Raw genomic sequence first — 14313 nt, forward strand, 5'->3', positions numbered from 1 at the left:
ATTTTCTATAAAATAAAATTATGGAAGAATTATGGGAATATTGGACAAATTTCTAACATTTTACATATAATTGTTTATAAATACTTACTGTATTACACCATCTTCCATTTCGAAAAAGCCTTTAATCAAAACCGACCATTGTACCACCAATGAGGCCAAAAATAATGAATAACCTGTAGCACTATAACCGTATTTGCGTAAAAATGTCATCAAAAAACCAAAACCAACAAATATCATTACTTGGATATCTTGGAAATCTGTAAATAAAAAGGAAATGCAAACAAATTAAAAACGTTTTTATTGTAAAACAAAACTACTTAAACATTTTAAATGAATAAAATAATTTACTTAAGTAAACAGCATATTTTTATCAGATCAACCGTTAAACCCTCCCCCGTTCTTTAAACAACTATTAAATAAACAAACGTTTTAATGTGATCTTGATCTCTCTATTCTTTCAACAACGCAGCGCAACCGTTAAGATCACACTTTTGAGATAAAACTCAACTCGAGGAAACACTTATCAGTTTTATGGTATCGAAATATGTTTGGCCTCATATATTTTACACATGACTTAACCGGCTTAATTATGTAAAATTTAGTTCAGTTTTATGGTTAGGGGACTATTGTACATGCAATCGCATCAGCTTAGATAAGTCAGTGTATAAGCGTGATCGTTTACGATTTGTGTGACAATGTCAATATATATTTATATTGTTTACTCTAATTGTTTTTTTTGTATTCTGTTTAATCATGTGTAAAATGTTAAAAACACTTTTATTTTTCATTTACTGCATTTTATTTGTGTTTGTTTTATTTTAATAAAATTTAGGGTTTTGAAATTCCATCATAGAGATTTTAATGTGTTGCTTGTAAATAAGCTATCAGTTTTGACATTTATTAAATCCAACTGTCAAAGTTTGTCTGTCAATCAATGTTTTGTAAAACACAGCGGCATTACTTTTGTTTTACTGTTTATAAAGAAACAAATTTTAATGTCAGTAATAAATTTGATAGATTTAAAAATAGGTAATAATTAGATGGCAAATTTATAAATAAATTATATAAAGAAAAAAATGAAAAAAAAAAAATTAATCAGATACTTTGACAAGTAGTAGTTTCCATATTATTCTAAATAAAGATTAAAATGGCATTTATATAAACCAAGTAAATGTTAAATTTTATTATCAAATTTACTTACATAAGTAAGCATAGCAAATTATCTTTCTTTAAATTATAAACCGATAATTTGGTGATTTTAATCTGTTAAAAAAAAAAAAAAATAAATCTCTTTAAATTATTGCAACGCGATTTTACTGAAATCATTTCGACCAAGTGTGTACGTGCTGTGCACTCCTGTTTGCAAGTGCAACATACGGCTAAACGTATTTTAAAGTCATTAAATGGATTTTCTCCTTTTGAACATTAATTCTCATTTCGAACATGTTAATAATTATTCGACAATATAAATTTATTTGTATAAAATTAATGGATAAATAAATTACACTTTCAAATTGGGCTTGAATGGATATACTACAACAACAAACGCAGCTGACTTGCATGCACCTGCAGTTTCAGAGGATGTCAACGTATCCTTGTATGACTCGTATTTTTGCAGTACTGTGGAACTGAACTACTATAACTAAACTAGAACTGAACTAGAACTGAATTAGAACTGAACTAGAACTGAACTAGAACTGATCTAGAACTGAACTAGAACTGAACTAGAACTGAACTAGAACTGAACTAGAACTGAACTAGAATTGAACTAGAACTGAACTAGAACTGAACTAGAACTGAACTAGAACTGAACTAGAACTGAACTAGAACTGAACTAGAACTGAACTAGAACTGAACTAGAACTGAACTAGAACTGAACTAGAACTGAACTAGAACTGAACTAGAACTGAACTAGAACTAAACTAGAACTGAACTAGAACTGAACTAGAACTGAACTAGAACTGAACTAGAACTGAACTAGAACTGAACTAGAACTGAACTAGAACTGAACTAGAACTGAACTAGAACTGAACTAGAACTGAACTAGAACTGAACTAGAACTGAACTAGAACTGAACTAGAACTGAACTAGAACTGAACTAGAACTGAACTAAACTGACTAGAACTAGAACTAGAAACTGAAGTAGAACTGAACTAGAACTGAACTAGAACTGAACTAGAACTGAACTAGAACTGAACTAGAACTGAACTAGAACTGAACTAGAACTGAACTAGAACTGAACTAGAACTGAACTAGAACTGAACTAGAACTGAACTAGAACTGAACTAGAACTGAACTAGAACTGAACTAGAACTGAACTAGAACTGAACTAGAACTGAACTAGAACTGAACTAGAACTGAACTAGAACTGAACTAGAACTGAACTAGAACGAACTAGAACTGAACTAGAACTGAACTAGAACTGAACTAGAACTGAACTAGAACTGAACTAGAACTGAACTAGAACTGAACTAGAACTGAACTAGAACTGAACTAGAACTGAACTAGAACTGAACTAGAACTGAACTAGAACTGAACTAGAACTGAACTAAACTGAACTAGAACTGAACTAGAACTGAACTAGAAACTGAACTAGAACTGAACTAGAACTGAACTAGAACTGAACTAGAACTGAACTAGAACTGAACTAGAACTGAACTAGAACTGACTAGAACTGAACTAGAACTGAACTGAACTGAGAACTGAACTAGAACTGAACTAGAACTGAACTAGAACTGACTAGAACTGAACTAGAACTGAACTAGAACTGAACTAGAACTGAACTAGAACTGAACTGAACTGAACTAGAACTGAACTAGAACTGAACTAGAACTGAAACTAGGAACTGAACTAGAACTGAACTAGAACTGAACAAGAACTGAACTAGAACTGACTAGAACTGAACTAGAACTGAACCTAGAACTGAACTAGAACGACTTAACTGAACTAAGAACTGAACTAGAACTGAACTAGAAACTGAACTAGAACTGAACTAGAACTGAACTAGAACTGAACTAGAACTGAACTAGAACTGAACTAGAACTGAACTAGAACTGAACTAGAACTGAACTAGAACTAACTAGAACTGAACTAGAACTGACTAGAACTGAACTAGAACTGAACTAGAACTGAACTAGAACTGAACTAGAACTGAACTATAACTGAACTAGAACTGAACTAGAACTGAACTAGAACTAGAACTAGAACTGAACTAGAACTGAACGAACTGAACTAGAACTGAACTAGAACTGAACTAGAACTGAACTAGAACTGAACTAGAACTGAACTAGAACTGAACTAGAACTGAACTAGATCTGAACTAGAACTGAACTAGAACTGAACTAGAACTGAACTAGAACTGAACTAGAACTGAACTAGAACTGAACTAGAACTGAACTAGAACTGAACTAGAACTGAACTAGAACTGAACTAGAACTGAACTAGAACTGAACTAGAACTGAACTAGAACTGAAGTAGAACTGAACTAGAACTGAACTAGAACAGAACTAGAACAGAACTAGAACTGAATTAGAACTGAACTAGAACTGAACTAGAACTGAACTAGAACTGAACTAGAACTGAACTAGAACTGAACTAGAACTGAACTAGAACTGAACTAGAACTGAACTAGAACTGAACTAGAACTGAACTAGAACTGAACTAGAACTGAACTAGAACTGAACTAGAACTGAACTAGAACTGAACTAGAACTGAACTAGAACTGAACTAGAACTGAACTAGAACTGAACTAGAACTGAACTAGAACTGAACTAAACTGAACTAGAACTGAACTAGAACTGAACTAGAACTGAACTAGAACTAAACTGAACTAGAACTGAACTAGAACTGAACTAGAACTGAACTAGAACTGAACTAGAACTGAACTAGAACTGAACTAGAACTGAACTAGAACTGAACTAGAACTGAACTAGAACTGAACTAGAACTGAACTAGAACTGAACTAGAACTAGAACTCAACTAGAACTGAACAACTAGAACTGAACAACTAGAAATGGACAACTTGAACTGAACAACTAGAACTGAACAACTAGAACTGAACAACTAGAACTGAACAACTAGAACTAAACAACTAGAACTGAACAACTAGAACTGAACAACTAGAACTGAAAAACTAGAAATGGACAACTAGAACTGAACAACTAGAACTGAACAACTAGAACTGAACAACTAGAACTGAACAACTAGAACTGGACAACTAGAACTGAACAATTAGAACTGAACAACTAGAACTCAACAACTAGAACTGAACAACTAGAACTGAACACTAGAACTGAACAACTAGAACTGAACAACTAGAACTGAACAAACTAGAAATGGACAACAAGAACTGAACAACTAGAACTGAACAACTAGAACTGAACAACTAGAACTGAACAACTAGAACTGAACAACTAGATCTGAACAACTAGAACTGAACAACTAGAACTGAACAACTATAACTGAACAACTAGAACTGAACAACTAGAACTGAGCAACTAGAACTGAACAACTCGAACTAGACACAATTAGAACCGGAACTGAACTAAAACTGGAACAGAGTCATACCGAACTGCAGGAATCTGCGTAAATTTTTATGTGTATAAGTATATGTATATGAAAGTGTGTGCGTGTGTGTATTTATTTGTTTGTGCAATTGTAATAATGCAAAACATATAAATTAATTAATATCTCTTTTTGCATATATTCACACTTCATTAGACTTAATCATTATTGAACTCTCGATTTTTGTGAATGACTGTAAGGGGTGAGGTATCAGTATTGTAGAATTTATAGGATTACGAACATTTATAAATATGGATTTATAACAGTTAGGTTTAAAAAGTCGATAGACAAAGAAAATTTAATTTATTATCTATATACTAGGGGTGATCGATTATTAGACATTTTATTTTATTTATTACGCACATTCTAATACCCAAATACCTACAATAAACCATCAACAACTTTAGTAAGTATTTATGAATATGAGGGTAAATTGTTATCTATTTATCAAAGTATAATTAAGTATACGAATTTTATTAAACTGACTGTAAATGCCTATAGGCAAGTAAATGTATGTTAATGCATGCATATGCCTGCAATTATTTATTCTAATTTTCATTTATAATCTATATTATCTAAGGCAATCTAAAACATACACACTTCTTTATAATCCTGAAACAATACTCACCAAAACACCCTACTAACAGCAATAAAACTGTTTAAAAAATATAATTTTTTATATATTAAAAAAAAACACTTAAAACATTTTGTAATATAAACAATAATAAATTTTTGTGGAAATCATAAATTTTCCCATAATTAAATTTCAAATAATGAACACTTTTTGAAATTTTTATTTTATGTGAAAATCTCATTGAACCGGAAATAACAGTTTGTTTTTGTTCTATTTAAATATTTCTAATTAAGTGTTTAAGTGATTTGTTACAACATTATAAATTTAGTTATATGTATAATTTACTTCTATGTATATAAATTTGTTATTATAATTTATATATAATGCTTTTTTCCTTCGACTATGGTTTAGGGCGTTCAATAGTTTTTGTTGTTTTTTTTTGGTCTAAATTGTTTGCAATTAGACTAAATTAATATTATTTAATAAACAACATGTCACAAATGAAAATATATGGGATTTTTTTTGTTTTTTTTTTTTTCAGAACTAACATGCAATGTATAACAGACAAATTCACACAAAACCATTAATTTAGAGTGTTAAGTGTTTATTAATTTGTTATAAATTTGCTATTAATTTGTTATATAGTTTACATGTATTTATTTTTTAAATAAATATGTATTTTAGATAATATATAAATAGAATAAACCGCTCTAGTGGTTAGCACTCTTACAGTTTTTAATGAACTTGAACTGAAGTAGAACTGAACTAGAACTGAACTAGAACTGAACTAGAAATTAACTAGAACTGAACTAGAACTGAACTAGAACTGAACTAGAACTGAACTAGAACTGAACTAGAACTGAACTAGAACTGAACTAGAACTGAACTAGAACTGAACTAGAACTGAACTAGAACTGAACTAGAACTGAACTAGAACTGAACTAGAACTGAACTAGAACTGAACTAGAACTGAACTACTAGAACTGAACTAGAACTGAACTAGAACTGAACTAGAACTGAACTAGAACTGAACTAGAACTGAACTAGAACTGAACTAGAACTGAACTAGAACTGAACTAGAACTGAACTAGAACTGAACTAGACTGAACTAGAACTGAACTAGAACTGAACTAGAACTGAACTAGAACTGAACTAGAACTGAACTAGAACTGAACTAGAACTGAACTAGAACTGAACTAGAACTGAACTAGAACTGAACTAGAACTGAACTAGAACTGAACTAGAACTGAACTAGAACTGAACTAGAACTGAACTAGAACTGAACTAGAACTGAACTAGAACTGAACTAGAACTGAACTAGAACTGAACTAGAACTGAACTAGAACTGAACTAGAACTGAACTAGAACTGAACTAGAACTGAACTAGAACTGAACTAGAACTGAACTAGAACTGAACTAGAACTGAACTAGAACTGAACTAGAACTGAACTAGAACTGAACTAGAACTGAACTAGAACTGAACTAGAACTGAACTAGAACTGAACTAAAAATGAACTAGAACTGAACTAGAACTGAACTAGAACTGAACTAGAACTGAACTAGAACTGAACTAGAACTGAACTAGAACTGAACTAGAACTGAACTAGAACTGAACTAGAACTGAACTAGAACTGAACTAGAACTGAACTAGAACTGAACTGAACTAGAACTGAACTAGAACTGAACTAGAACTGAACTAGAACTGAACTAGAACTGAACTAGAACTGAACTAGAACTGAACTAGAACTGAACTAGAACTGAACTAGAACTGAACTAGAACTGAACTGAACTGAACTAGAACTGAACTAGAACTGAACTAGAACGAACTAGAACTGAACTAGAACTGAACTACGAACTGAGACTAGAACTGAACTAGAACTGAACTAGAACTGAACTAGAACTGAACTAGAACTGAACTAGAACGGAACTAGAACGGAACTAGAACTGAACTAGAACTGAACTAGACTGAACTAGAACTGAACTAGAACTGAACTAGAACTGAACTAGAACTGAACTAGAACTGACTAGAACTGAAACTAGAACTGAACTAGAACTGAACTAGAACTGAACTAGAACTGAACTAGAACTGAACTAGAACTGAACTAGAACTGAACTAGAACTGAACTAGAACTGAACTAGAACTGAACTAGAACTGAACTAGAACTGAACTAGAACTGAACTAGAACTGAACTAGAACTGAACTAGAACTGAACTAGAACTGAACTAGAACTGAACTAGAACTGAACTAGAACTGAACTAGAACTGAACTAGAACTGAACTAGAACTGAACTAGAACTGAACTAGAACTGAACTAGAACTGAACTAGAACTGAACTAGAACTGAACTAGAACTGAACTAGAACTGAACTAGAACTGAACTAGAACTGAACTAGAACTGAACTAGAACTGAACTAGAACTGAACTAGAACTGAACTAGAACTGAACTAGAACTGAACTAGAACTGAACTAGAACTGAACTAGAACTGAACTAGAACTGAACTAGAACTGAACTAGAACTGAACTAGAACTGAACTAGAACTGAACTAGAACTGAACTAGAACTGAACTAGAACTGAACTAAGACACTGAACTAGAACTGAACTAGAACTGAACTGACTGAACTATAACTGAACTAGAACTGAACTAGAACTGAACTAGAACTGAACTAGAACTGAACTAGAACTGAACTAGAACGGAACTAGAACTGAACTAGAACTGAACTAGAACGACTAGAACTGACTAGAACTGAACTACTGAACTAGAACTAGAACTGAATTAGAACTGAACTAGAACTGAGATATACTCAACTAGTTTGGATGAGGCAATTTAGTGATAGAAAAAAGGAAAGTTTTTGAATTAAATTTCAAAGTGTCTTTAAAAAGTAATTATTTTATCGAGAATAACGTTAATAGCATTTCAAGTGATACTTTACACAAATTGATTTTTTTCATTAAGTCCAATCAGAATTATTCTATCTATTGTATTCCTCACTTATACCACCTAATTAGTCATAATCTAGATAGATTATCCAGATTGTGGCTTTTTGACGTAAGTTTTTTTATAGGCCAAAATATTTTTTGTTGTTTTTTCATTTTCTGTTTATTAACAACAATTTATAAACACCTAATAAATTTTGTATTTATTTTAATTATTTATAACCCATTTTTTAAAGGTGATAAATGTTTATTTTTGTTTTTACTTTATTTTTTATTTCAAATTTATTTAAACAATTGCTGTCAAAACATTTTATTAAAAAACATACTGGCAACACATGTTTGTCGTAATTTTTTAAGATTTTTGTTGTCATAAAAACAAAATTTGTTAATGTTTTCAAAGAATTTTGTAAGAAAAAGTTTTTGGTTGCAAGTAAATTTTATTATATTTTTATAATTCAATTATAAACTATTTAGTTTAACTGAGGCTATCAAGGTCGCAAAACTAATTAGCCTATTCTTATCTTATCAGTAATGTTCTTATTTTGAAAAATTTCGGCGCTTTGATTTTTGTAACAAAAAAAAAAAAAAAAAAATTACAGATGACAAGATGTGAAGTCACAACAGCATCCTCTATTAGTGATTAAAACCCAACAAACCTTCTCATTCTCATTTTGTGACTGGAATTCGTCAAATTTATAATTGTTAAATAATGATTCGACAAATGCTCGATATAATAACTTCAAAAATGGGGAGTTTATTTTGCAATTTTATTAGAAATTATTTTAAATTTACTGAAAAAAAAATTTAATTCCATTAAGCACTTAGCATGCTTTATATACAATCACAGTGGCTCCAAAACCGTATATCTACATTCTAATTAATTCCCAAACATATCTAATAGTTTGTCTGTTATAAGTTTTTCACACCTTTAAAAATTCATTTCCACATCCATCTATATAAATTACACCTATACACATAATAGATCAACTGATGTTTTTGTTTTCTTGTTAAATATTATGCAATTAATGTTAAAAAATAATTTAATTTGGTTAAAAAGAATTATATTTCACGATAGGCTCTATTGTGATTACAATATTAATTATTTATCTGGAAATCGTTTTTCACAGCGATTAAAATGATTTATAACAATTTTTTCGGCTACAATTTGATAAAATTATATATTTTTGATTTTATTAAATTGCTATTGGTTTATATAATATACATATTCTTTATTTATGAAGCAGATAAACACATACAAATTGATGAGAGTGCAAATATGCAAAGTCCTAATTCTATAATATTGAGTAGGAGCAGTTCAAATGACGGAATGAACTCCAAGTATACTAGAACTGAACTGGAACAGAACTAGAACTTGAACTGAACTAGAACTGAACTGGAACTGAACTAGAACTGAACTAGAACTGAACTAGAACTGAACTAGAACTGAACTAGAACTGAACTAGAACTGAACTAGAACTGAACTAGAACTGAACTGAAACTGAACTAGAACTGAACTAGAACTGAACTGGAACAGAACTAGAACTGAACTAGAACTGAACTAGAACTGAACTAGAACTGAACTAGGACTGAACTAGGACCTGAACTAGAACTGAACTAGAACTGAACTAGAACTGAACTAGAATGAACTGAACTGAACTAGAACTGAACTGGAACTGAACTAGAACTAGAACTGAACTAGAACTGAACTAGAACTGAACTAGCACTGAACTAGAACTGAACTAGAACTGAACTAGAACTGAACTAGAACTGAACTAGAACTGAACTAGAACTGAACTAGAACTGAACTAGAACTGAACTAGAACTGAACTAGAGCTGAACTAGAACTGAACTAGAACTGAACTAGAACTGAACTAGAACTGAACTAGAACTGAACTAGAACTGAACTGAACTAGAACTGAACTAGACTGAACTAGAACTGAACTAGAACTGAACTAGAACTGAACTAGAACTGAACTAGAACTGAACTAGAACTGAACTAGAACTGAACTAGAACTGAACTAGAACTGAACTAGAACTGAACTAGAACTGAACTAGAACTGAACTAGAACTGAACTAGAACTGAACTAGAACTGAACTAGAACTGAACTAGAACTGAACTAGAACTGAACTAGAACTGACTAGAACTGAACTAGAACTAACTGAACTAGAACTGAACTAGAACTGAACTAGAACTGAACTAGAACTGAACTAGAACTGAACTAGAACTGAACTAGAACTGAACTAGAACTGAACTAGAACTGAACTAGAACTGAACTAGAACTGAACTAGAACTGAACTAGAACTGAACTAGAACTGAACTAGAACTGAACTAGAACTGAACTAGAACTGAACTAGAACTGAACTAGAACTGAACTAGAACTGAACTAGAAGTGAACTAGAACTGAACTAGAACTGAACTAGAACTGAACTAGAACTGAACTAGAACTGAACTAGAACTGAACTAGAACTGAACTAGAACTGAACTAGAACTGAACTAGAACTGAACTAGAACTGAACTAGAACTGAACTAGAACTGAACTAGAACTGAACTAGAACTGAACTAGAACTGAACTAGAACTGAACTAGAACTGAACTAGAACTGAACTAGAACTGAACTAGAACTGAACTAGAACTGAACTAGAACTGAACTAGAACTGAACTAGAACTGAACTAGAACTGAACTAGAACTGACTAGAACTGAACTAGAACTGAACTAGAACTGAACTAGAACTGAACTAGAACTGAACTAGAACTGAACTAGAACTGAACTAAACTGAACTAGAACTGAACTAGAACTGAACTAGAACTGAACTAGAACTGAACTAGAACTGAACTAGAACTGAACTAGAACTGAACTAGAACTGAACTAGAACTGAACTAGAACTGAACTAGAACTGAACTAGAACTGAACTAGAACTGAACTAGAACTGAACTAGAACTGAACTAGAACTGAACTAGAACTGAACTAGAACTGAACTAGAACTGAACTAGAACTGAACTAGAACTGAACTAGAACTGAACTAGAACTGAACTAGAACTGAACTAGAACTGAACTAGAACTGAACTAGAACTGAACTAGAACTGAACTAGAACTGAACTAGAACTGAACTAGAACTGAACTAGAACTGAACTAGAACTGAACTAGAACTGAACTAGAACTGAACTAAACTGAACTAGAACTGAACTAGAACTGGAACTAGAACTGAACTAGAACTGAACTAGAACTGAACTAGAACTGAACTAGAACTGAACTAGAACTGAACTAGAACTGAACTAGAGCTGAACTAGAACTGAACTAGAACTGAACAAGACTGAACAGAACTGAACTAGAACTAGAACTGAACTAGAACTGAACTAGAACTGAACTAGAACTGAACTAGAACTGAACTAGAACTGAACTAGAACTGAACTAGAACTGAACTAGAACTGAACTAGAACTGAACTAGAACTGAACTAGAACTGAACTAGAACTGAACTAGAACTGAACTAGAACTGAACTAGAACTGAACTAGAACTGAACTAGAACTGAACTAGAACTGAACTAAACTGAACTAGAACTGAACTAGAACTGAACTAGAACTGAACTAGAACTGAACTAGAACTGAACTAGAACTGAACTAGAACTGAAATAGACCCAAGTTAGAACTAAAACTATGCCTCAAAACCGTTGATATATATAATACTATTTTATAAAGAATAATTCGAAATATAAATATTTACGAAATAACAATATATACAATATAATTGAATTTTATATAAACAATATCCTTTAGAGTTATGTTACTCTTCATTATAAAAAGATGTATTTGTACAATAACATCCTTAAAATTGCTTAATGTCTTTTAAATCTATTTAAGAATATAAATCTTTTAAAATGGTGAAATCCATCAAAAATAAATGCAAGGAACCCCTTCAACAAATACATTTAAGACTTCTTATTTTCTTTTACCTTTCATTAAAATCATACTTACGAGGATATTTGGATGGTTCCTCTTCGTGTGTTTCAGGCTCATTTTCTCCTTCTGGATGGACATCAATGGGCATTGCACTTTTATCGTAACGCACGAACCACCAATATAGTGCCAAGAAAATGATTTGCACAACCATAAGGGACATGAAGCCCGTCTGTTTAGCAGCAGATGAATGCATTGTCACTGTTATTGTTGCTGACGTGGGAAGATGCTTTTAACGTCTTTAACAATTGAGATTTTTTTCTGGTTTATTTATTTTTTGAAAATGTATTTATTTATATTTATTAAAACACTATTTTCGTTTCGAGACAAGGAATGATTTTTTTTTGCACTTTATTTATTTGAAAAAGGATCTTAAGGAAACGAAAAGGACATGTTTTTCTTTGTATGCACTTGTATTTAAACTTTAAATGAACACTTTTAGTTAGAAGAACACGTTTTGGGAATTATTAACAGGATTTAAGTTTTGAGTGCACGGTTGCAAAACGTAAAAAGGAATTGATCCTGTAATGCAACATCATCAAATTCCTTATGCACGACACTATTTCTTTTTCGTTTAGAAACTATTTCTAGTTTCTATAACTTATTTTCACGTATTGGGGGTGTATATTTTTATTATGGCCGTCTTAAGTTTGAAATACGTCTGTTCTTAGCAGACGTTAAAAGCCTTTTAATTTTTTTACACATTCAATGTGAATTTATCGCAGCGTATGTGCGATTTATTTTTTTTAGCTGTTAATGTGAGTATGTGAAAATTTTCTTATTTCTATTTGAATGGATGAGCTTCTATTTGTTGTATCACATACAAAATTTTAAATTAAATCGTCACACTCGCTCTCTTAAAGTTTAAACGAGAAGACATTTAACAGCAAAAAAAAGTAGCAAAAAACATGCCAAAGTGGTCACTTCGTCATTTATACATTTTCAACACACTTTTCTGTTTATTATTTTCGTTGTTTTCAGCTTGATACGAAAAAGTGTTTTCGTCTATTTGACTACCGGTCTGTACGTCCATTAATTCATCCGTCATATACTCTATCCAGCCATTGGAAGTCTTTAGCGTGATGTGTGTTTTGTTTTAGTACAAACTGATTGTATTTGACATGATACCGAAGTACTCGTCATTCTATGAGGTGCGAGTATGAAAATATACTCTAGTCTAGATATGTAGCTGGTTGTATATCATTGTGTTTTTTGGTGCTGTTTTTATAACCTCCACTAGCTATACTAAATGTGGGCATGGTTAGTTGTTTATATAGTTTGTAATATATCAGAATGTTGCTGCAATTATGAATTGAAACAGATTAAATAAAAACTTAAATAAAACTAAAAAAAAACTAGAATTGAAGCAGAATCGAACTAGAACTGAGCTGAACTGAACTAGAACTGAACTAGAACTGGACTAGAACTGAACTAGAACTGAACTAGAACTGAACTAGAACTGAACTAGAACTGAACTAGAACTGAACTAGAACTGAACTAGAACTGAACTAGAACTATGAACTAGAACTGAACTAGAACTGAACTAGAACTGAACTAGAACTGAACTAGAACTGAACTAGAACTGAACTAGAACTGAACTAGAACTGAACTAGAACTGAAACTAGAACTGAACTAGAACTGAACTAGAACTGAACTAGAACTTAACTAGAACTGAAGCTAGGAAACTGAACTAGAAACTGAACTAGAATGAACTAGAACTGAACTAGAACTGAACTAGAACTGAACTGAACTAGAACTGAACTAGAACTGAACTAGAACTGAACTAGAACTGAACTAGAACTGAACTAGAACTGAACTAGAACTGAACTAGAACTGAACTAGAACTGAACTAGAACTGACTAGAACTGAACTAGAACTGAACTAGAACTGAACTAGAACTGAACTAGAACTGAACTAGAACTGAACTAGAACTGAACTAGAACTGAACTAGAACTGATCTAGAACTGAACTAGAACTGAACTAGAACTGAACTAGAACTGAACTAGAACTGAACTAGAACTGAACTAGAACTGAACTTGAACTGACTAGAACTGAACTAGAACTGAACTAGAACTGAACTAGAACTGAACTAGAACTGAACTAGAACTGAACTAGAACTGAACTAGAACTGAACTAGAACTGAACTAGAACTGAACAGAACTGAACTAGAACTGAACTAGAACTGAACTAGAACTGAACTAGAACTGAACTAGAACTGAACTAGAACTGAACTAGAACTGAACTAGAACTGAACTAGAACTGAACTAGAACTGAACTAGAACTGAACTA

General features: G+C 32.0%; 1 protein-coding gene across 1 annotated transcript in view; it reads right to left on the minus strand.

Moving 5' to 3' along the window:
- LOC119600911 (ammonium transporter Rh type B) overlaps positions 1 to 12757 on the minus strand; it is a 45246-nt gene extending 32489 nt beyond the window's left edge. Inside the window, exons 1-2 of the mRNA XM_037951496.1 lie at positions 12043 to 12757; positions 89 to 257 (exon numbers count right to left, since the gene is read on the minus strand). Coding sequence (XP_037807424.1) covers positions 89 to 257; positions 12043 to 12220 — 347 coding nt within the window. The 5' untranslated portion in view covers positions 12221 to 12757. The remainder of the gene's footprint in view (positions 1 to 88; positions 258 to 12042) is intronic.
- Between the last annotated feature and the right edge of the window lie 1556 nt (positions 12758 to 14313).

Source organism: Lucilia sericata, unplaced genomic scaffold, assembly GCF_015586225.1.
Source record: "Lucilia sericata isolate MDLA Ls3-8-SP2 unplaced genomic scaffold, ASM1558622v1 Contig000127F_arrow, whole genome shotgun sequence".
Taxonomy (NCBI): domain Eukaryota; kingdom Metazoa; phylum Arthropoda; class Insecta; order Diptera; family Calliphoridae; genus Lucilia; species Lucilia sericata.